Below are 25,312 nucleotides of genomic sequence, written 5' to 3' on the forward strand. Positions count from 1 at the left end.
ACTTCAACTTCCACGTTGGTTGCAGTTGCCAAGGCTTGTTGGTGCTCCTAACGGACACCGACCTCTCAACTCTCGACATCCGATATGGGTCCGCTTTTAACCGGCTCCTGCTCATCCACAGCGTTACCTGGTCCACACAGCTGCAGTTTCAAGATCAACATCAGCTTTCCTGCAAAACTCTATATTGGTGGAGATTCGTCTTACGTGCCTCCTGGTCACTCCTGAGTGGCATACACTCTGTTCCCTCTGCTTGCAGGTTCTTCACATCTTGAGTTCCACCAGACACTTTCACCTTCTCCAGCAGCTGCATATTTCTGAACTCCTGCATAGAGTTTGGCGGTTCCCGATGCCACTTCACACCTATGCGCCCGCCTTCCCTGGTGCAGGTATCCTGCTTCCTAAGGTATCCACGGGTGGGATGGCTCTCCACCCTTCTATCTTCCACACGGTTGTGCGGGGTCCACGGGGACGAGTCCTCCTTGAAAATTGCAATGCGACTTACCCATTGACTTGCATTGATTCCACAGTTGTGTTCCCACTCTGCACACAGCCTCCGTAGGGCTCCCGGTTACTTACCTTGGGTGGTTCCTTGGGTCCCCGGCACTTCTACGTCTTCTGGGTATAGTCCTGACTTGAGTCGTGGTTTGCATACCACTATTTTAGTATATCGTTTGGGCCGATTGCAAAGTATTGTGTGCATTGTGTAAATCTCCGGCTAGGAGATATCTGTATGTGTTAGTGAGTGTCTTATAATGAATACATATTTTTATAAATACACTGTGTGGTTCTTTTTCACTTAATCTATACCTTTAAGATTATGTTCTGGTAAAACAAGCTACTTTACACTCTTTCTGGACTAAGCCTGAAGGCTGCTCTCCACAGCTACCACTTAGAGAGCTTTTCAAGGTTACCTAAGACCACTAAAACTACCATAAGGGTTGTCTGGATTGGTGCAAGATGCCCACATATATAAGTGTACATCAAATACCAAGACAGCTTCTCAAATCACTCCTTTGTTATATTTACATTGTCTTTGGTGCTTATTTCAGTTTGCAAAAATTCTTCTTGCTTTAATTTTCAATTATTTGGGGTTTTGTTACCACAAAATGTTATGCAATGTGACATGTGGGAAAGGATACTCAATGTTGGATTGTTCATTTGTAGCTAATGCACATGTTGATTAGTTTTTCTTTAAGACAATGAATTTTCTCTCTGGTTAGGATTCTCTAAATATACCTTAACTGTATACCCACTAACAGCCTAGAGGAGATGGGATAGACTAAAAATATAACCCAGACAACAAAGAATCCTTCATCTGCGAACCCCTTGGTGGTGGCTTTTGGAGTGGGAAGGGTACGGGTAAAACTTGCATTCTTATGAATACTTCAACTTGCAGATTCCTCACGTTTAGAATATCTCCAGATGTCGGACAGGATCAAGAGAATTTTTCCAGAAGCACTGTATGGCTGTGCAGTGGCTCCATAGCACCCTTAAAGTGATGGGGCGGAACACAATAAGTGCCACACCTGTGCACTGTCCTCAGTTCTATTTGTTTGCTGCCTTTTGATGCTGATTAGTAGCACTGCTTCTAGCTTTGGTGGTTCTCTGACAACTCAAAAAACCTGCTAGTGAATGATGTCCCATAACAAAAATAAGCGATTGTGTTCACGCTGAGCAATGACTGCAGGAAGCATATGTCGGTCATGGACCCACCAAAGGCATGCCTGTAGTACTTGGGCACTGGCCACAACTGTAACTCATGCAACAAGTGTGCCTTTACGCACACTGATCTGATTTGGGCTCGGAAAGAGGCTCTGTTGCTAAACGCTAGTAAAGGTCGCAGTTGAGAAGTCCTGCTATGAGTCATGGGCTCATTGTCTGTCCCTAATCACAAGGCCACTGCTGTAAAAAAATGTCCACTTCCAGCTCAGCCTCAAAAAGGCCTGGAGGAACACCAAATTTACAGACACCCACAACAACTTCAGAGCCGCCTCCAACGCCCACCACCAACTATTCAGAAAAACGAGGAAAAAAGTGATTGAAGACAGAATCTCCACTCATGCTCACAACAGCAAAGAACTCTTCAACATCAAGGAGTTCGCCCAACCCACCAGCGAGTCCACTGACATCCCTCCCTCACAAGACCTGTGCGACAAACTCAGCACCTTTTTCCACGACAACTTCGACGAAGACAACCAACACACTGAACCCTCGCCAATCACCCTGAAGCCGGCGATCGACAACTGGACAGCCCTCACCACCGAAGACACACTGAAGATGGTGAATTCAATCCACTCCGGGGCCTGGGAATCATCCTGGACTCAGAGCTCAAAATGGACCGCCAGATCAACTCGGTCTCGTCCTCCTGCTTCCACACCCTCCGCCTCCTACGTAAGACCTTCAAATGGATCCCCCTCGAACACAGTAAGACCGTCACTCACGCCCTGGTCACCAGCAGGCTCGACTACGGCAACACACTCTATGCCGTAATAAACAAAAACCTCACCCGCAAGCTACAGAATATCCAAAACGCTGCCGCAAGACTGGTCCTCAACCTGGCAAACCACTGCTGCATCTCCCAGCACCTGCTGACAATCCACTGGCTCCCCATCGAAGCTAGAGTCACCTACAAGATGCTTATCCACGCTCACAAGGCCCTCCACAACACCGGACCAGCATACCTGAACAGCCGACTCCAATTCCACGCACCCCAAAGGACCCTACGATCAGCCCAGCTCTCCTACGCTGTGGTCCCCTGCACCAGAAAGACCAGATCGGGAGGCCGCTCCTTCTCCTACCGCGTGGCCAGTGCCTGGAACGACCTTCCGCTCAGCCAGTGCCGCTCCACCTCAGATAGATAACATCGCTCCCCATCTTTGCAAGAAACCTCAAAACCTGGCTCTACGACAGACCCCCCCCCCCCACAACACCCCCAGCGCCTTGAGACTCTTACGGGTGAGTAGTCACGCTTAACAAACACCTGATTTTATTTCATTTGATTCTTCCAGAAAGTCAAAATGTAGACATGAGTGTAAGACAGCCAAGCAGGACTCTACCCCATCTTTCCATACAAAAGTCTAACACTCCTGCAATGTCTCCTGTTTCAAAATTAATCTTGCAATTATGTCCTTGCATGCACCAGGTTTCTTAGGCGGCTGCCAACCCTGCAACAAATAGCAGATTTTTAAGAGGCCATGAGGCAGACTTTTTGTGTGACTCAGGCTTTCCGTCTGGACTTTGAACCCCATGGAGGCATAGGGCTTTCCACTGTCCTTGCGCTGTTGGGTCCCCACAATGTCATCTGCCTGCTTGGGACCTGCTAGCTGATTGTACTGACTGTGGCACTGATTTCTAGAGTACCATGGTCCACTCCTATTTCTTCTGAGCCAACCCGGACCCTACCTGCATTGCTCAATGACCCGAACTGACGCTGGCCTGCTCCAGGCTTTTGTTGCACTATGAAATCATCAAAGTGCAGCCAATGGTTCTACATTCGGATATCCATAACCCTTGGGATCCCTGGGTTAATGCTACTGACTTTGGTCATTTTAAAAATTGCCAAAGTCTCCTGACACAATAAACGTGGGCTCTGAAGGTGTGTGGGGAGGGGAGTTTAAATGTGGGGCCCTGCAGTGGCCCCCCTGATCCCAGTGGCCATACAATAAGACATTCAGATCTCAAAGGAGACAGCACATGATCTGTAGTGGTCACTGGCTGATGCCAGCCCGACCTACGGCAGACAACTCTTCCTTCTCTATCCAAAGTTCACAGTGGTGATGGATGTGTTGCTGATTTGTTGGGGTAGAGTTTAGAGGCCTTTAGTCTCCAGCGGAGAGCCGGTTCCATATCAAAGTCATGAAGCCTTCCTTCCATCAGAGGGGTCCTGTCCTCAAGGACAAAATGCCTGTCATGTGGTACTATAACGTAAAGGCTCTGAGAAGAAGTATGTGTTCGAGGCATATGAGCTGCAGAATTCATACTTTTGCATAGATCGCCATCTGGTGTTGGGCTTGGATGATTTCAGTTTGTTGTTGTCTTGGAAGAAGTTTTTGTAAACACGAGATAGGTGACGATAGTGCACATGGGCATCAACTCCATCCTCAGATTGTTTTTTTCCGCCATCTGGTTCGGATGTAGCTTCAGCGCTCCGGATCGGTACCGTGTTCCCAAACCTTTTTGACGCACAAACCATCAAAATTTGACGGCATTGTTTTTGTTTGTCTGCCCTACGATGTGCTAGGTCAGAAATACTCGGTTCCGGTCGTCGATGCAGGCCGCTGGGCCTATCCGGCTATTCGGGCCTACGGCTAATGGAAAGGACTCCATTTAAACAAGCATTGGCATTGCCAATAGGTCTCGCTTTTGGGCCCTTATAAGTAGTTATGCAGCATAATTTCCTTGTTGCAACAACATAAAATGTCGCATGCATAAACACTTAGATGGTCCCAAAAGCGAGCCCTATTGGCTATTTGCAATGCAATAAGTCTTGCATTTAGGCAACTTTAAGCTGTTGGCATAGTAAATGACAATGCCTTTTCAATTTATTGTAAAAGTAAATTTTTTTTAAAGTTATTGTCATTTACAATGCCATTGTGTTCAATTTAAGTAAATGGGAGACCTATAGCATTGCAAATGATTGTTATTTATGATGTGTAGCCTGGCGTTGCGTGTGTGAGTGGCGTTGCGTGTGTGAGTGGCGTTGCGTGTGTGAGTGGCGTTGCGTGTGTGAGTGGCGTTGCGTGTGTGTGTGAGTGGCGTTGCGTGTGTGTGTGAGTGGCGTTGCGTGTGTGTGTGAGTGGCGTTGCGTGTGTGTGTGAGTGGCGTTGCGTGTGTGAGTGAGTGGCGTTGCGTGTGTGTGTGAGTGGCGTTGCGTGTGTGAGTGGCGTTGCGTGTGTGAGTGGCGTTGCGTGTGTGAGTGGCGTTGCGTGTGTGAGTGGCGTTGCGTGGGTGAGTGTGGTGTTGCGTGGGTGAGTGTGGTGTTGCGTGGATGATAGTGGGCTTGCGTGGGTGTGAGTGGCGTTGCGTGTCTGTAAGTGTTGCTGTGTGGGTGAAAGTGGCACAGAGCCTTTGATGTGGCCTGGCGCAGGAGAAATGCTGCTGCTGCTAATTAAATACAAGAGCGGCCGGGAAGCGGCCGGGAAACACAAGTACGGCCGGCCACATAATTAGGGGAGGAGAAGCCGCACAGCACACGCTGGGAGAAGCCCTTTGATGTGCTGTGCGGCCGGGATGCGCGCTCTGTGCTGGGGGAGGGCCATTAGCCTGAACTCGCGGCAAGATCAAACGAAGGGTGGGAGGGACATTGAGGAACAGATGCCCATGAAAGTGTATGGGCCAAAAGCGCGTGCCTGTGGCCACGTGCACTCGAAGAAAACGCCACGAAAAAATTCGGTGGTTTGACAATCAGTTCGAGCACTTGAATTCTCGCCATTTCCCATTCCTTCGGAATGGTAAAGGACGAGACCTAAAAATGCACCCAGTGTGGAGCTAAATTTCCACACAGCTTCACAAGGTCTGCAACCTTTGTCTCTTGCCCGAACACGAGGAAAAAGATTGCCAAGCTTGCACCTCCTTTCGATCCAAAAAGACTATCAATGATCGCGGGCTGGACAACACGTTATAGCGCAACGGGCTGCACAGGTGCCAGAAGACCTCTTCGATGAAGGCCCTAACGTTCCAGAGGCAGAGAATTCGGAGGAGCTCGACATCATGTCTGAAGCTGATAACTACGGCTCTGATGACCACCTCACTCTAGGTCAAAGAGCGAGTACAACTGCCCCTACCCCACCTGAGAAAAAGAAGGCTCCGGTCAAAACATCTTATGAGCACAAAGGTACCCCCTGGTATTTTGAGGCCTAAGAGGAGGGGGGAAGGCCAAAATACAAAAAGAACAACCTCTTATAAAGCCTGTCTGATTCCTAAAATGGTAGTGACTCTAATCAGAATATTTACCTTGCAGCATAGAAACACAGAAATTAACTTTCTTTTAAGTATTGTTTATTTATCAAAATATTTTTATATATCAGTTTTTTTATTTTCACGCTTTTTTAGGACTTATATTAACAAACCAATTTGTACATAAAACTAAATCACATTATTATTTCAATTAGAAAGACATTCTTTGACTTTTCTAAACAGTGATTTATGTTTTGATAACCCTCCAAAATAAAATACTCCATCAATCTTCCATTCTCACCTTTCATTCCACTCACACATACCAACTATCATACCACACAAACAAATTTACAATAAAAACATATCTGAGCAAAGGTCCTACTCGCAAATTCTGTTTGTCATTTGTCAATAAGTTCCACAGTTTAAACACAAACACATCAATTTGTTTATAGATCTTTTCTTGACTTGGTTCTGGAGTAGGGCTCTCAGATGCGCATCAATGACCTACGTACGTTTCAGTGAAACCAAATTGATATCACCTTCTTCAGGGCCAATAAAATGTACATATTCCATCTTTAGGGTAGTGTGGGGGTTTATCTGTAATAATACAATATTGTGTGTAATGGCAATGTTCTATGCTGTACAGTAGTAAACACAGTAATTTTATTATCAAAAGCATTTACTATGTTGCCTCCCAAAGTGTGTGATAAGATTACACAAACACTCATCACTCCTGAACCACCAACATCCCATGTTGAGAAACTAGAAAAATGTGATGGAGTTTAGTATAGAGGGTGTTGAAAAGGCACCTAAATGCTAGGCAAAAAAATATGCAAGCACGGCCCATAAGTGACAGAAATGAAAAAATATTTCTAAATATAAGATGTGATAAAAGATACATACACCAAGCAAAACGGGGATTTAAATGATCTTGAACCTACATGTCTATCCAGGAACTGGAGGTGTAATAGGTCCTCCAAGATAAAGGAGCAGTCCTCACGATCTTTTGAGAAGCAAAGATGAGTCTATTTATAGGACAGACATTTTTAGGAATTCGTTTCTAATGTTTGTTTGTACCTATTCCAAAAAATTGAGTAATGGATTAATCCTGCTTACCCTTAATAGATTTAGTCTTCTATGAAAAAGGGTCTGTGGTGCCAAATTAAAGGACACTTCAAGCAATTCTATTTATCCAATTTCTGAGGTTGTAGTAGCTCCATCTGCAGCCTGTAATATAGGAATTGTCTAGTAATTATTAGGACTATTATATAGTTAGTCTTTGTAGAAGCTGTAATTCCTAAAAGGATCTTACTTAGTTTAAAACAAGGTCTGATGGTATCTCGATGTCCTCATAAGATATTTGTTATTGTATTTTGAAAATTCACAACCTTCTGGAATTTGATATTTATAAGGAATCAATCTACAATGATAAAGATATGCTGTTACTGTGGATGCCCAAAAATCGGCATATACTGAAAATATAAATAAAAGCCTTAAGTCTATAAGAGGCTGAGTGTCCTGCATCTTAAGGGTTAGCATATGCCCAAAGATAATATTGCTAGTCTGGAGCAGATCCTAGACACCTTGTCGTACATTAACAGATGCACAGGCGTCATGAAAAACACTTATTAGCTGATGTTTTCCGGGTTTTCCGCTTTATTGCAATAGAGCATGGGTACTCACAAACTTTTTCTCGGGGGCCAAAAGTACAGTCTGGCATGTGGCCGAGGGCCGCACTGATGAGGGGACGGGAGGAGCGGGTCATGGGCGACGGGGGCATGGCTACTAAAGTAAAAACAAATCTTCAGTGTACAGGGCAGGAATGCAAGGGTCCTGACTGTATGGTGCATGAGGCGGGTATGGGCACAGAGCTGTAGTGTATGGGGCAGGGATGTCAATGCCCTGTGCTGTAAGGTTCATGAGGCACTGATGGTCGATGAGATGTAGTGTATGGGGCAGGGGCAATGTGCTGTTTGAGGCGCTGATGCATCACTGAACTGTAGTGTACGAGCAGGGGTGCGAGGGCACTATACCGTGCATGCGATACAGCACAGATGAGTCATGGGGCTGCACAGATTTAACGAGGTATAGATCGGAAGCAGCATTGCAAGTGGCAGGGATTTTAAAGCCCTGAATCTGCACCTTTGAGAAAAACAATGCAAACTTGTTTTTTTCAAGCAAGATTAATCTAGGTTAGTTATTCTTACATGTAAGAGTCCACTCTAGCTAGTTCGGGGATGCCCTTTGAGTTGCTGGTCGAGTTGTATAAATGTAGGTCCATTCATTTCATTAATTGATTCATGGTTGCCCCCAATCTACAGCTGGTACCAGAATCAATTATTAGTCAACTTCGCATTCACTAAGGCACACGTCACCAGATCACACTTGGACACATTCCTGCTCTTTGTGTAAAGCTCAGTGGCTAGCGTGGCGCTACAGACACAGCACCTATAATCACACTAAATGTCACTGAGCATCTGGGATCACTCCGTGAACACCATGCTCCGCACCACATCTCTAAGAGACCTGCTTGAAGAACAAGGCAGAATCACAGCATGCTTCAAACAGTAATCTAGGAATGTTTACAGAGGCCTTCCAGCTCTAAGGAGGGGCACCGGTTTGGTACCAGGGAGGCTCGTAGCTTAAACTACAGGTGTCTTATTCAAAAGGCACTATAATTACATGTCCTCATTGGGAGGTGAAAGAGAGAACTATTGGACAGGCATAGCGTGGTAACATGGATAAAAAGCACGCCTTTACCCTGGGAAGGTTCAAAACGTGCACAGATTGTTGCTGCTGAAAAGGCCTGTGGCACAGATATGACTGACTGATGTTGATGATGGACCGCCTTCGTGGCTGTGACAACAGCTGTTTGGTGCACCACAGCAGTAGCCCCCCCCCCCCCCCCCCCCGCAGTGGCTGGTGCTGATGTCTATGCTGGACTGGAAAGGAAAGCCAGCAACCTGCATACCAGGCGCGCAACGCCCATATGGCTCAAAAGGCTTCAGCTCCCCCCCCCCCCCCCTCCCTTGTGTGTCAGCCCGGGCTGAGACAGCTTTTGCACTGCCAGCCGCACCCGAGTACTTCACAGGTCGTTAAGACCATTCACTTGTTAACAAGGCTTTATTGTATTTGCACCCCTTCTTAGAGCCCCTGTATCTCACGTCACTGAGCAAGAAGGGGAGGGGGCACATGTGAGGAGGCGAATCACTAATTTCTTGAGGATGCTTCTTTGATTGCCTTTTTGTTTTTTTACTATGAATGCGGTCCCGAGGAATGAACAGGCAGAACAATGACTGCTGACTACGTGCGTCTGACGTTGTTTTCCACAGGGGGGTCGCATCTAAAGGTCTGCCGGGCTGCAAGTGGCCCGCGGGCCGTACTTTGAGTACCTAGGAAATAGAGGAACAGAAAGTGGATGCCTGTTTGGACTATTCTATTTGCACATATAAACTAGATAAGAAATTTCATCTTTCCGGTAATATATTACACTTTTCTGCAAAATAGTAGTGTCTTATAAGGATCTTGGTTTTTAAAACCTTTTTTCTATATCATTAGGATAGTATTCTTAATGTGTATCGACAATTGATCGCACTGTACTCCGTAAGGAGCTTCTTTCTCAAGATGGCGCCTATCGAGACAAGGAGTTTATGCCTCTAGACACAATATCGCGGAAACTCTCGCAATAGTGGATGCTCTTTGTATCACATTGTTTGCGTAATCCCAAAGATGCTAATAAACTCATATACTGTGTCGAAGATAGTAGTGTCTCATAAGGACTTGGCTTTTTAATTGTGTCCTTGCCGCACTATTAGGTCAGTTTCTCCATACCTATAGATGTATCATTGCACATTTCTAAAAGAAATGAGCAACCTCCTCGAAGATGGCGCCCACTGAGACAAGTTGTCTCGCTCAAAGCAAACTATCGCGGTCATATCTTTTAATCCACGTGATAGTCGGCCATAAAAACGGTTGCAGGCAAGGCACTGTCTGTGGCAGAGTTGTCCCGGACAGTTGAAGTGAACGGAAGCAGAAGATTCGGGTAAGGTACACCTCCCCGTACCCTTTAATGGCCTGTCTCTCCTTTTTTGGAGTGAATATAAACATTAAGCCATTACGCAAAATATGCCAATCTCTCCCCGCATCTACCCATAACTTTAACAGGTTTATAAGCTATAAAAAGAGTCAGACAAGTGTGAATTTGAGAACTATCGCCAATTAAACTTCTCAACACAAGTCTTATTCACCCCCGGGGTTATCCCCATGGTTACTGGGAGGTTAAAATATCGGCAATTCAACCGCGTGCATTCTGTATTGAAATTGCTATGTAATATTGAACCGAATCCTATTTGGATCCTTAAATATTGCCTCTTAATGTACTTTCGTGCTGTCAATGCAGCTAACATGTCATCACGATGATTATAATAATTTTCTATATATTGTACAAGCGCTTTAAAGCAAATGTATTCTGATAGCCTTGTATGGTCCAATTGAATAGCTAATGGTTAGTACATCACCTACTTTGCTCATGTAAAAACACTAAGAGATTACATGGTAATTTGGGAAAACCCTTAATAAAATCTGCTCCAGACTAGCAATAGTATCTTTGGGCATACGCTAACCTTTAAGATGCAGGACACTCAGCATTTTATGGACTGTAGGCTTTTATTTATTTTTCAGTATATGCCGATTTTTTGGCATCCACAGTAACAGCATATTTTTATCGTTGTAGATTGGCTCCTTACGAATATCAAATTCCAGAAGGTTGTGAATTTTCAAAATACAATAACAAATATCTTATGAGGACCTCGAGATACCACGAGATACCATCAGACCTTGTTTTAAACTAAGATCCTTTTAGGAATTACAGCTTCTACAAGGACTGTAACTATATAATTGTAATAATAATTACTAGACAATTCCTATATGACAGGCTGCAGATGGAGCTACTACAACCTCAGAAATTGGATAAATAGAATTGCTTGAAGTGTCCTTTAATTTGGCACCACAGACCCTTTTTCATAGAAGACTAAATGTATTAAGGGTAAGCAGGATTAGTCCATTACTCAATTTTTTGCAATAGGTACAGACATAAACATTAGAAACTAATTCACAAAAATGTCTGTCCTATAAGTAGACTCATCTTTACTTCTCTAAAAATCGTGAGGACTGCTCCTTTATCTTGGAGGACCTATTACACCTCCAGTTCCTTGAGACATGTAGGTTCAAGATCATTTTAATCCCTGTTTTCAGTTTTACTTGGTGTATGTATCTTTTATCACATCTTATATTTAGTTTTATTTTTTCATTTGTCACTTATGGGTTGTGCTTGCATGTTTTTTCGCCTAGCATTTAGGTGCCTTTTCAACACCCTCTATACTAAACTCCAACACATTTTTCTAGTTTCCCAACACTGGATGTTGATGGTTCAGGAGTGATGAGTGTTTGTGTAATCTTATTACACACTTTGGGAGGCAAAATAGTAAATGCTTTTGATGATAGAATTACTGTGTTTATTACTGTACATCATAGAACCTTGCCTTTACACACAATATTGTATTATTACAGATAAACCCCAGACTATCCTAAAGATGGAATATGTTCATTTTATTGGCCCTGAAGGTGATATCAATTTGGTTTCACCGAAACGTACGTAGGCCATTGATGCGCATCTGAGAGCCCTACTCAAGAACCAAGTCAAGAAAAGAACTATCTATAAACAAATTGATGGACTTGTGTTTGTGTTAAACTGTGGAACTTATTGACAAATGACAAACAGAATTATCGAGTAGGACCCTTGCTCAAATGTGTTTTTATTGTAAATTTGTTTGTGTGGTATGATAGCTGGTGAGTGGAATGAAAGGTGAGAATGGAAGATTGATGGAGTAATTTCTTTGGGGGGTTATCAAAACATAAATCACTGTTTAGAAAAGTCAAATAATGTCTTTTTCTAATTGAAATAATAATGTGATTTAGTTTCATGTACAAATTTGTTAATATAAATCCAAAAAAGTGTGAAAATAAAAAAACTGATATATAAAAATTGATAAAAAACAATACTTAAAAGAAAGTTAATTTCTGTGTTTCTATGCTGCAAGGTAAATATTCTGATTAGAGTCACTACTATTTTAGGAATCGGACAGGCTTGATAACAGGATCTTCTTTTTGTATTCCGGTCAAAACTGCGCCTGAAGGCCTTAGTCACAACCGAAAGAAAACTTCAGAAACCCCGCCTGCAGGCCCAGCTCCTAAGACAAAGGAAAAGCCTTCCGGTGGCTAGGGACCAAGCAAGCCGCATATCGGTGCCCAAAAAACACCGTCTGTACCGAAATTTGGAATACAGCCTACTCCCATTACCTCCAAAAAGGCCTCAGCATTGAGCTCTTCGGCACCAAAAGACCAGAAGGCCTCGGATCCGAACAAACCCCAAAAACCTTCAGATCCGAAAAAATTACAGACTCGACATTGAAGCCGAAGGAGCAAAAAAACCCTTCTAAGGCTCCAGAGAAGAAATAAAAACCACATTCGGAACTGAAAAAATCGGCACCGAAAGGAGACTCCAACCAGGAAGAACTGTTTAAACCAGATCCTATCGATCCAAAACAAAAAAACATTGCATGTGGACCCTAAAACAGGCCACATTGTCAGTCTCCCCACAAACAAGAGGAAATTCGACACCTCTCAGTCTCCTGAGGTGCCTGTGAAGAAAAGAGACGTTGCAACTTCACCCCTACAACCCTCTTTTCTTGTTCTTCCCACTAAGCCTTTATCTCCTGAAAAGTCTCCCGCACACTCTCCTAGACTCTCTCCACACTCACCACCACCGCAGGATGATGATGATGTAGGGGACGGGGTGGACATAATTACCCTTTGAATAACACTGATGATGATTCTTTGGTAGTGTCCAATGCAAGGAAACGTGACAATTCTCAAACCTCCGGTGATGCTCCACCTCCAGACAAAGAGTCTAAACTACTAGACGCTTCAAGCAAACAAGTTGCCTCCCAGGCAGCTAATCATTTGAGGGTAGCTAATGCACAAGCACGGCTTGTCCCGTTTGATAGGGCTCACTACGATGAGCTTGAGAACCTAATTGAGCATTTGCCTTACCAATACAAGACCAAAGCCCATGATCTGGTCCAGGAGGGCAAGTTAATTACAAATGCATCCATTAAATGTGCCCTCGATGCAGCAGACACCACATCTAGATCTGTCAACATCAGTGTCTTACTACGCAGCCATGCATGGTTGCGCATTTTTGGTTTTAAACAAGAAGTGCAAACTACCATCTTGAATCAGCCGTTAGACCAAGAACACCTGTTTGGCCCAGCTGTAGACACAGCTTTAGAAAAAATGAAAAAAAGACAAGGACACTGCAAAATCTATGGGAGCATTACAGTCTCAACACGAGGATCCTTTTGTCGCCCCTTTTATAGGGGCGCATCCAAAAACATCAGCACAGACACAGCTTCCTCCTACAAAAGTCCCACACAAACATCTCCCAGCAGGGGATATTTCAGAGGTGGGTACAGAGGAAATAATAACAAAGGGAGTGGCCGAGGTATCAACAATGGTACCTTCCCCACTACCAAACAATCACTTCGCTCTGCTCCCTCCAGACCATTTTACTCCTGTGAGAGGAAGACACTCACAGTTCCTGCCTGTTTGGAACTCCTTCACTAAAGACAAGTGGGTAAGACAAATTATCCAGTATGGTTATGGTTACTGCCTGGAACTTACTGCAACCTCCTAACCCCCCCCCCCCCCCCCCCCCCATACCGCCCAAACAGCGTCCCATGTCCAAGTCACATCTAACGCTCTTCAAACAGGAAGCTCTCACTGCTTCAAAAGCATGCAATAGAACCAGTTCCCCTAAGGCATCAAGGGACAGGAATTTACTCCCTGTATTTTCTAATCCACAAAAAGGACGGTACTCTCAGACCAATGCTGGACATCAATCAGACCTCTCAATTTCTACATACAGTCAGATCACTTTCACATGATCACTCTTCAACAAATCCTTCCACTACTTCAACAAGATTTGAGGGATGCCTACTTCCATATTCCTATACACCCTGCTCACAGGAAATATCTAAGGTTCACAGTGGACAGCCAACACTATCAATTCAAGGTTCTCCCATATGGAGTAACAACAGCACCCAGGGTCTTCACAAAGTGTCTTGCGGTAGTAGCCGCACACTTGCAGAGACTACAGATTCATGTGTTTCCATACCTGGATGCTTGGCTCATAAAAGCCAAGTCACACAGCCAGTGTGTTCACCACACATACAAAACAATACAGCTGCTCCACGACCAGGGGTTCACAATAAACCTCCCCAAGTCCCATCTACAGCCCTCCTATCTACATCAGTATCTAGGGCCCACAAGAGATACTTCCAAAGCTCTTGCATACCTCAATCCAGCCAGGATAGCCAGTATGCAGACCCTCATCACAAAATTCCAACCCCAACACTCCCTTCCAGCTCGAGTGTTCATGCAGCTCATAGGAATAATGACCTCTTGCATTTTCATAGTACCTTATGCAAGACTTCAGATGCTCCCTTTACAGGGATGCTTAGCACGTCAGTGGAACCAGGCTCAAGGTCAGCTTTCAGATCTGGTGTTGGTGGACAGCCGCACACATTGCTCTCTGCAGTGGTGGAACAGACAAAACCTTTCCCAAGGGAGGCCGTTCCTAGACCCAGTTCCACAAATACTGCTAACAACGGACGCATCACTCACCGGCTGGGGAGCCCATCTCTGAAACCTTACAATTCAGGGCAGGTGGACCACTCAACAAAAAGTGCTCCACATCAATCACTTGGAATTACTGGCATTAAAATGATTCCAACTATATCTCATCAACAAGACTGTCCTTGTGCGCACGGACAATGACAGCAATGTACTATATACAGAAACAAGGAGGAACACATTCTTTGCAACTTTCTCAACTAGCGCAAAGCATATTGAGATGGGCCATTCCACCAAACATATATCTTCTAGCAGAACATCTTCCAGGAGTACACAATCAGATTGTGGATCTGCTAAGTAGTCAGACACAGCAGATACACAAATGGGAACTTCATCCTCCAGTTCTTCAACCATTGTTCAAAATGTGGGGCCACCCAGACATAGATCTGATCGCCACACCCGCAAACACAAAATGCCCAACCTTCGCCGCCAGGTTTCCACACCCATTGTCCAAGGGCAATATGATATGGATGAACTGGTGAGGCAGATTTGCGTACGCTTTTCTGCCACTCCCACTCATTCCGCTAGTAGGACGCAAGCTCAAACAGCAGTCTCTGAAGATGTTCCTAGTTGCTCCAACATGGTCCCGGCAACCATGGTTCACAACACTCCTGGAACTCTCAATAACTCCACACCAAAAGCTACGGCTCTCCCCAAAGTTGCTTACGCAGAACCTTGGAGAGATACAGCATCCAGATCCAAATGCACTGAATCTAGCAATCTGGCTCCTGAAGTCCTAGAGTTCGGTTACCTCAACCTCCCTCCAGACTGTATGAACGTTATTAAAGAAGCCAGACACCCTACTACTAGAGCTTGCTATGCAGCCAAATGGAAAAGATTTGTCATTTACTGCAACAACAACAAAATTGACCCGCTAAATGCTTCCACTTAGAACATTATTTGCTGCATCTACAAAGATGTAATCTAGCATACACATCCATACGATTACATCTTGCTGCCCTTGCTGCTTACCTGCAAAACAGACAACATTTGTCATTGTTGAGGGTTCCCTGCTATCAAAGCGTTCATGGAAGGCCTTAAAAGAATAATTCCTCCCACAATACCACCCTCTCAGCTGTGGAATTTAAACATTGTCCTTACTAGGCTCTTGGGTCCTCCATTTGAACCTCTACTCAAATGAGAACTACAGTTCCTTACATGGAAAAAAGCTTTCCTTGTCGCAATCACCTCTCTCAGGAGAGTAAGTGAGAACCAGACTTTAGTCAAACAAGAACCATTCTTAGAAATACATTGTAACAAGGTGGTTCTTAGAACAAATCCAACATTCCTTCCCAAAGTCATCTCTGCTTTTCATCTTAATCAATCTATGGAGTTACCCGTTTTTTTCCCAAACCCAGATTCCGTAGTAGAAAGAGCTCTTCACACACTTGATGTTAAAAGAGCTATACTTTATTACATTGACAGAACTAAACCTTTTAGAAAGACTAACCAACGGTTTGCAGCTTTCTATCCACCTCATAAATGAAACCCCGTCTCCAAAGCTGGAATTGCCAGGTGGATGGTCAAATGCATTCAGATACGCTACCAAAAGGCAAAACGCACACTACCAATTCCCCCTAGAGCGCACTCAACACACAAACTAGGGACTTCCATGGCATTCTTAGGGAACATTCACTTCAATGACATTTGTAAGGCAGCAACATGGACTATGCCACACACTTTCACCAAACACTATTGTGTAGACGTGCAGGCAAAACAACAGGCTTCTGTAGGGCAGGCTGTTCTTAAAATACTTTTTCAAACCACTGCAACAGATACAGGTGACCACCGTTAAGGGAGAGCACTGCTAACAGTCTATGCAAAAGTATGAATTCTGCAGCTCATGCCTTGAGCGGAAAATGCTACTACCAGTATGCATCTGTTCTTGGCATGTAGAGCTGCAGAATATCATATGCCCACCCGGAACCCATATCTGTTCCAGTGCTATCTTACTTAGATACACTCACATGGACATCTTTTATGTTTCTACCAAACTCTACCATTTCCCATCATGGCGAAAAACAATCTGAGGATGGAGTTGATGCCCATGCGCACTATCGTCCAATGGAGGAGTAGCCTATCTTGTGACTACAAAGACTTCTTACAAGACACAAGGTGCAATCATCCAAGCCCAACACCAAATGGCGATCCATACAACAGTATATTCTGCAGCTCTACTTGCCAAGAACACATGCACACTGGTAAGTAGCATTTTCCTTTCTTTGAGTGAGATTACAATCCCTGGTATACTAATCTTACTGGTTTTGTTTTTTTAGGTTTAGCATATATCTGTGAAGGTTTGAAAGAGCAGCGCAAAGGGCTCATCACGCTGGTGCTATGGAACAACCAGCTGACTCACAGTGGAATGACATACTTGGGTATGACGTTGGTGAGTACAGCCTTTTAATCTTTGATGCTTTAACTGTTTCTATTTTCAAAGCCTGCCCTACTTTCCTTCTGCTGCAGGGACTAAATGTTGTTTGCCATGACTAGGATTCTGCAGATTCATTGGGAGTTTGATAATCTACGATCATTGAGGAGGCTCTTAATACCTTGGGACAACATTAAAACTCCAATCTCTTGATGTCTGATATACAAGAAAGTCTTTGCCAATGGGCTTTTACTTTCACCATCAAAACAGGATCCATTTTTACATTTCAATTGAAGTAAAGATGATGCTCATGAAGAAGAAATATTTTCATTGTAAAGTGCACTGTGAGTGAGGATTGCCTAGTGTGACAGGGCAGAAATAACTTTTTTTTACCCCTTGGACAAGGTCAGTATGGGACCATAGAAAAGATAGAAATCCATGATCTTGGGCAACACCTGTGAGTATTTTGGTGTGTAAGGCCAACATTGCCCTCGACTGTCAGGTAGTGCAACTGTGGAGCATTATTTCTTCCACAAAGATCTTTGACAAGGCTTAGGGGGTCGTAACCTAGCTCTTCTAATCCCCCCCGACAGTCAAGTGTGTGTGTGTGTGTGTGTGTGTGTAAATTATAAAACAAGCATTGGCATAGCCAATAGGTCTCGCCTTTGGGACATTTTAAGTGTTTAGCCATGCAACAGTTGATGTTGCACCGAAGATATTGTGCAGCATTATTAAATACTTATAAAGTCCCAAAAGTGAGACCTATTGTCTATGCCAATGCTTGTGTTATCATTGTTGTTTCACTGGAAGGGAAAAACTAAATTATTTTCTTTAAAATGACCTAAAAAGAATTATTTAAACACTGCTTTTCTTCATGGTAGTTTCTTCATACAGGGATTTCTTCTTGAGAATGTTTTCTTACTGACATAATCCTAAATAAAAGGCTGATTGCCCTGGTTAGAAGTCTGCAGAAGCATCCTGAAATGTACAATCAGATTTTGTTCTGCGAAAGTTACAGTAAGTGACCAGCAGATCTGAACAGTCAACGTCTGAAATAGTGTGAAACATTTATTCCCATTTTGTTAACAGCTACCCTGCCTGGGTTGCAGCATTTTATTTAAAGATTCATAGTGCATTAAACCGGTCTGGAAATCAGAATAACAATTGCATTATATGTCCTTAAAATGGCAAAAGTTTAATTTCACATTCATCCTACTACTTAAATATTGAGAAAGGAAAACTAGTATGAAAAACAAGAACGGGAAATACCTTTTTTTTAAGCAGAACTCCTTAAAAATCACACGTCCAACCCTGTGAACAGACGCCCATATAATCTTTCTTGCGGCGACTACAAATGATTACAGCCCACAAATGATAGTTTTGACCTGCAGGTGACGATAGGTGACCACGTCCAGAAATTACTATCAGTAATATCCACGATTTGAAATTATCCAAAAGTGTGATAAGGGACACATGCGACGATTGCAGCATATGAAAACCATATTATGCAGCAGGTATGGTAAAATTATGGGACGCGCGCTGGGGAGGCGTGCCATCCCACAAAAGCCCGATCCCTAAAATAAAAAATAAAGCAGTGCACGAGTGAGTGAATAACTATGGCTAAGGCTTTGAAAGCAAAGCAGATATTTCAAAGCATATTTACTAATGCCGATATTTTAAAACAATGTGGGTATAAGGCAAAAATTTGTCAGAAGCACATTAACTAATGCTGATAGGTGCGTGAGTGTATGCGTGTGAGGGCAGTCTTCTCTTTTTCAAAGCACATACTCTTGCTTGTGGCGTGCCGCTGCGCACTCCAGCAAGGCTTATGCCTCCACAAGCACACGTATGTGCTTGGAAAAAGAGCTGCATGACGGGTAAAGGTCTCCTATGCAGTGCATGCGCACTGCTTAGGCGAGACCTAAAAAGTGTGTGTGTGTGTGTGTGTGTCTGAGCTAACTATAACTTATGCCCACACAATTCACTGCTTATGACCTCACATATTACATCACTCATGACCTGGTCAGTGACATCACTGATTTCACTGATCTCAAATTATATCATTTTTTTTTTTTATTGAAATTTATGTCAGCAAACAGACACATAATAAATCAAGCATAGAGAAAACAGAAAAAGACTTCAGACTGTGCTTGGGTTACAGAACAATTATACAAATTAGGTACAACTTAAATACATTCATCGCCATTAGACTAAAAAAAATAAAATAAAAAAATAACATTATACACATATAGGAAGAAAGAACATAAAATACATTAGATCATATCCACGGCTTGCTTCAAATTAAGAACCTCTCCACTTAGCAATAGGCTGCCACAGTTTACTCCCCTGTATTTTCCTTCTAATCCCCTTAGTTCTGTATAACGCCATCTCAAGATGATATGTAGAGAGCAGCCTAGTTTGCCAGTTAGTAAACATTGGCGGTGCACAGTCCAGCCATTGAGAGGTAATACATAGGCGGAACATGGCCATGGAAATAAATACAAATCCCTCCTCAGCGGCCGACCAGCCATGCGTTGTATTTTCTTGACAGCCAAAAATCACCAACGTAGGTGATAATTGCACTCGTATACCCAGGCTGACCGTAATAAAGCCCTCAACATCCTTTATGAATTTGGAAAGCTTAAGACAGGAGAAAAACATGTGGGGGGCATCGACCGCATGCTGACCACACCGATTACAACCAGTCCCCCTGCCAGAGCTCCATTTAGCCAGTTTTCCAGGCGTATAGTATAGCCCGAAGATTGACATAAAATGCTGACTCTTTAAAGGTCCGTTAAATAATACGTTGGTTGCGAGCTCTATACTTCTTATGAGATTGACCCCCCTCCTTCCCTAATTTATTGACCCATTTTGCCTCGCAAGCTACTAGATCATCCTCCACTTTATCCATGAATAACTGGTAGAGGGGGCCCATTTTAACCCTTAATCTAAGTGCTTCCATGATCTCAATTTTATTTAATGTAATCAAGTTCTTATTTAATTTCTGCTCACAGAAACTGCGCAGCTGAAGATATTTAAAAAAATCCTTTCGAGCTAAGGTATAATTCATCTGTAAAAATTCAAATGTTGCGAAATGAGACCCCTGAAATAAGTCCCCGAGGTGACAAATTCCCATATTGTGCCATTTTGCCATTACATGATCGCCGAAAATCTCAGGTAACAAAGAGCAGTTTTGAAGCGGGGTATATACACTCAAGTTCGGGCCTATACCTAATTTCTTCTTTGTTTTCCTCCATATTTCATACGCGGCAGTAACTGCCTTAAATTTAGTTTTCTTATAATAACTTGCCTCAATTATACGATTTAAACACTGTTTTGCTTCTGAGCCCAAAAGCATCTCATAAATTGAGGGGGCAGCAAAATCTGGTGTTAGATCTTCCGGCAGAATTAGCACCCCCATATGCTGCAATATAGCGATCCAGTGGTATAGTTGGAAATCGGGGACACCCCAGCCTCCTCTCTCTCTAGGTAAAATTTACCTTTTCAAAGCTCGTCTGGCATGACGGTAGCCCCAAAGAAACCTTGAACACATTCTCTCAATTCGAGAAAAAAAACAGCAGGTATTAAAAAAGGAATAGCACGAAATACATACAAACATTTAGGGAAAATAAGCATTTTTAAGACATTACTACGGCCAAAAAGTGAAAGGTGTAAATTGTTGATCCTTTCTAATGTTTTATTAGATGAGCCAATAATAGGATCAAGATTTAAAGGGATGATATCCTCAACCTTCGGTGTGATCTTGATACCGAGATAAGTTGCCTCAGTCTCAAACATCATATTTTTCGGGCAGCCAACCTGTGAGTGAATCAGTTGAGTCTTGGTAACATTTAGTTTATACCCAGAAAACCTCCTGAAAGCACCAGCATCCTCAATAATTCGTGGTAAAGCATCCACAATATTCAACGTTAACACAGCGATGTCATCTGCGTACGCAAATACTTTATAAAATCCGCTGTTTATCTGGACGGGTTTTATTACACTATCTTCCTCTAAAGTAGCTATAAAGGGATCGATATACAAGGCGAACAGCAAGGGGGAACAGGGACACCCTTGTCTCGTCCCCCTTGCTATCGCGACCTCCCCAGAGACATCCCCCCCATACCCGGATTACGGCTGATGGATAAGAATACAGATTTTGTATAGCTGTAATAAACTCTGGCGGGAATCCCTTCCATTCCAAGACTGCCCACAGGAACCGCCACGAGACCCTGTCGAATGCTTTTTCAGCATCCAACAGGGCCATGCCAACGGGGGATTTACTACTCTGTGACCAGTCCAACATGGAGATTATCCTTTTAATATGGTCTGTAGTGTCTCTACGTTGAATAAACCCATGCTGCCTTAATGAGACTAACCCAGGGATCAGATCGTTCATCCTTTTAGCCATGATTTTAGAGTAAATCTTACTGTCTGTATTCAGTAACGAGATTGGCCTGTATGAGCCCATTTCTGTTTCTTTTTTTCCTTTCTTTTTAAAGACTACGATCGTTGCTTTAGACCATGTATCTGGTTCCTTGCCTAAAAAAAGCCTGTTGGCATACTTCCACCAATTCATTCTTTAATACGTTCCGGAACGTACGGTAAAATTCTAAAGTGATGCTGTCGGGGCCCATAGCCTTACCCTGTGCCAAGCCTAAAAGTGCTGATTCCACTTCAGTCCAGTCCGGTGGAATAGATAATGTTGTTTTGCAATGATCTGGCAGTAGCTCGGAAGCCAGCTCACGAAAGTACTCCTGCTCATCCTCACCAACCGTTTCAGACCCCGGATTGCTATTTAATGCTTGGTAAAATCCTTGAAACGCCTCGGACACCCACCTTAGTTTCTTGCATAATTACTTGTAAATCCATAATTTTTGGAATATCATTATGAACCACCCTCTCCCTTAGCCTCTTCGCCAGTAGTCTACCTGTATTCTCACTAAATTCATACGCCTCTTCTTTATGCTGTGTATATTTTTCCGCAATCTGATCAGCGATATTGGCATACGCAGACGCTCTAGCGATAGTAAGATCCTGTTGAGCCTTTTGAACTAAGGCTGCTTCCGAGCCTGGGCATATTGAATCAGCTAACTTGCGCTCAGCAATAGTGACCCGTGCAAAATCCTGTTGATGCTTAATCAAGATCTTCCTACGTTTAAATTTGGAGAAACTGAGAGTTTCTCCTCTAACTGATTTGAACGTATCCCAGACTATCTCCTGTGAAGCCGTACCCTTATTAATATTAAAAAAATTCTTGAATAATCTTGCACATGAATTGACAGTACTACTCATCAACTAATAATTTCTTATCAAAAGACCAGCGTCGTGGGCCTACTTGGACCGCAGGATCCAGAGCCAGCTCTAAAAACACCGGATTATGGTCGGAGACCAATTTAGGGTGAATCAAAATGTTGACTTTGGATAACAAAGCTGCTGCGATAAAGTAGTCTAGTCGAACAAATTTAGAATGTGGAGCGGAAAAAAAAGTAAAACCAGGATTATCAGGGTACAATACATTCCAAACATCATGGAGACCATGTTCTATCATTAGTAGTGCAGTATACATTAACTTTTCTTCCTGTATACACATGACTTGATCTGACATTGACACCAGCAGCAATATTTATATTAAAGTCGCCGCACATTACCACAGGTTGCGGCCATTGAGCTATTTCAACATTAATAAAATCCAGTAGTTCGGCATCATCCAAATTTGGACCATAGATATTACATAAAGTAAATGTGTAATGCCCAATCTTAAACTCTCCAATAGTCCAACGGCCCCATCTATCTGCCGCTGACCTAATACAGTTACATACTCCTCGTTTTATCAGTATAGCAACCCCTCTTTTCACCCCGGTTTGTTTAGAGCAGACTGCAAAATCCATACCTAAATTTTCCAAGTATCCCCTATTAGCCCAGGCAACATGGGTCTCTTGTAAACATAATATATCAATATGTAATATTTGAACAATTTTAGCCAATACCTGCCGTTTCTTAAAGTTGTTAAGACCACATATATTCAATGTACAAATTTTTATTTTCCTATCCATTATCATCAAAAAACAACTTCACCAACATACATACGACTATCTCCGTCGACGGGGCCATAGAATTCTCAAGACGAATATTAATCCTCTTTACATCATTTACGACCAACTGCTTCTGTTCTGCTGCTGACTTTTCACCCACCCACCACCTACCCCCCAAGCCCAACCCCTTCCCCCCCACTCCCACCCTTTGCAACCACCCTCCCCCCCCCCCCCCCCCCCCTAGCACCCTACCCAACACATGAGGCCCAGGGACCATCAGTCCCTGCAGAATATGGAATGCCGTGCCCCCCTCCCTCCGGGTCTCTCCAAAAAGAGCTATATAGAAATTAGTTTAAATACCATAGAAGGCAGAAAGAAACCCAAAAAATGCAAACCCAGAAATAAACTATTTCGCAATTTCCCCCTCCCTTACTCTACTTTATGACATCTAGGTATTCTTTGGCCTTAACTTCAGACAAAAATAATTTTGTTTGCCCCTTAAACATAACTTTAAGTTTTGCCGGGTTCTGCAAATACACCACTGCCCCTTTTTGTTGAAATTCGGGTATCATTTGGCGTAGATGCCATCGTTTAGACACACCGTAGCTTTACGAAAGTCTGGTCTAACAAAGAAGCTACAGTCCTTAGCGAGTGCTTTCTTATCAGGTCGTGCTCGCAGAAAAATGTCTTCCTGGGCTAGGAAATTATTAAAGCAGACTAGAATTGCTCTAGGAAGGTCCTCTTCTCCTTGACACGGCTGTTTCTTGGTAAAAGGGAAACGGTGCGCTCTTTGGATTTCCCTTGACCAGTCCCATGTTGTCAGCTCAGGAAAGGCTTCTTGCAATAATTCAGCTACAAACTTCCGTGTGTCTGAACCCTCCTTGTGTTCAGGTACCCCCAAAAAGCGTAGATTATTCCTTCAGCTATGATTTTCCAACTCCGTTAGTTTGTAACTGAGATCATCCCGATGGGCTTTAACAAATTCTAACTCTGACTTCTGAGCAACTACCTCGTCTTCCAATACAGAGATTCTGGCCTCAGTTTCCGTGACTGTCAGCTGTCTCAGCACACGTTTTGATTGCCCGTCGGACAGCATTCTTGACTTTACAACATGTAGCCGGAGTACGTAAATTCTCTGCTTTACTCTCCGCTCTGAGTCATCATTGTGTCATAGATAGTGGCCAGAGGGATCTCCTGGGGAGCAGGTTTTTCCTTATCCAAAGCCACTATATCCGTGACGGCTACAACCCTATGCCGGTCCAATTCCGTAATCCCATCAGCCTTGTCACCCTGTAACTGCAGCGCTCTCTTCTTCCGTTTCTTGACCGTGGCAACGCTGGGACTTGGTGAAATTGCGCTTGATCTTAACTCTTCCGTCGAGGTACTACCCTCGCTATAATCCACCCAATCTCGGCTAACATTTGTGCTCTCGTCAGAAGATGGATCCGACATAGAGTAAAATTTTTCACTTGTCTCATGTGTTGCCCTTTTAATCTGCGCGCCTTCAGAAAGAACAGCCAGATCGGTCTCGGTTGTCAGATTGTCCTTACTGCCAATCAGGCTCTGTTTAGCTGCACCAGCAGTTCCATCACAGACTCCATCCCCATAATACAGTTCTCATCGGCCCTCAAACTTGAATTCAGGCTACGCTGATTATCCATTACTTCTGTAGGCACAGCATTATCCTCGTTAAACATAGCCTGAGAGTTCGTAACTGTGGGGTTGCCTAGTGGACGAGGAGAAACAAGTTCGGTGGAAGCAGCTACCAGTGCGCAATTAATATCTAACACAGTATCATCCAAAGCTGTTATAATTGGTGTTGCTGTTTCTAGTGAAACTGGTTGAACTCCCAAATTTCTCGAATTCTGGCGTTCAAACATAGCCAACAGATTTTGTGAACCTTGCTGAGGCAAACGAGGGGCAGCAGCGCTTTTACCTGAAGAGACAGCACTTTTCTGTACATTAATAAGGGAAGTTGATTGAGTACTCTCACCTCCACCGGCTGCACTGCTTTCAACACCCCCGCCGGCATTCTCAACCGCCTCCGCTACGACAAGTTGGTTCCCAGCTTTACCGCTGCGGGTAGAGATCTTCGTGAATGTTTTGGGCGGCATTTTCTTATGCGCCACGGCGCCTCCTCAGCCACGAACAACACGGATTGAAATCCCAGAAATAACGCTGGGAACCACCACAGAGAAACTTGGCGGCGGCTGATAAACAAGCCGCCCAGTATCTGCCCATCTCACACTCGATAGAAGCT

General features: G+C 43.6%; 1 protein-coding gene across 1 annotated transcript in view; it reads left to right on the forward strand.

Moving 5' to 3' along the window:
• The window catches only part of PPP1R37 (protein phosphatase 1 regulatory subunit 37), a 982,164-nt gene that overhangs the window by 507,563 nt on the left and 449,289 nt on the right, over nucleotides 1-25,312 (forward strand). Inside the window, exon 8 of the mRNA XM_078660917.1 lies at nucleotides 16,923-17,035. Coding sequence (XP_078517043.1) covers nucleotides 16,923-17,035 — 113 coding nt within the window. The remainder of the gene's footprint in view (nucleotides 1-16,922; nucleotides 17,036-25,312) is intronic.

Source organism: Lissotriton helveticus, chromosome 9 (assembly GCF_964261635.1).
Source record: "Lissotriton helveticus chromosome 9, aLisHel1.1, whole genome shotgun sequence".
NCBI classification, from domain to species: domain Eukaryota; kingdom Metazoa; phylum Chordata; class Amphibia; order Caudata; family Salamandridae; genus Lissotriton; species Lissotriton helveticus.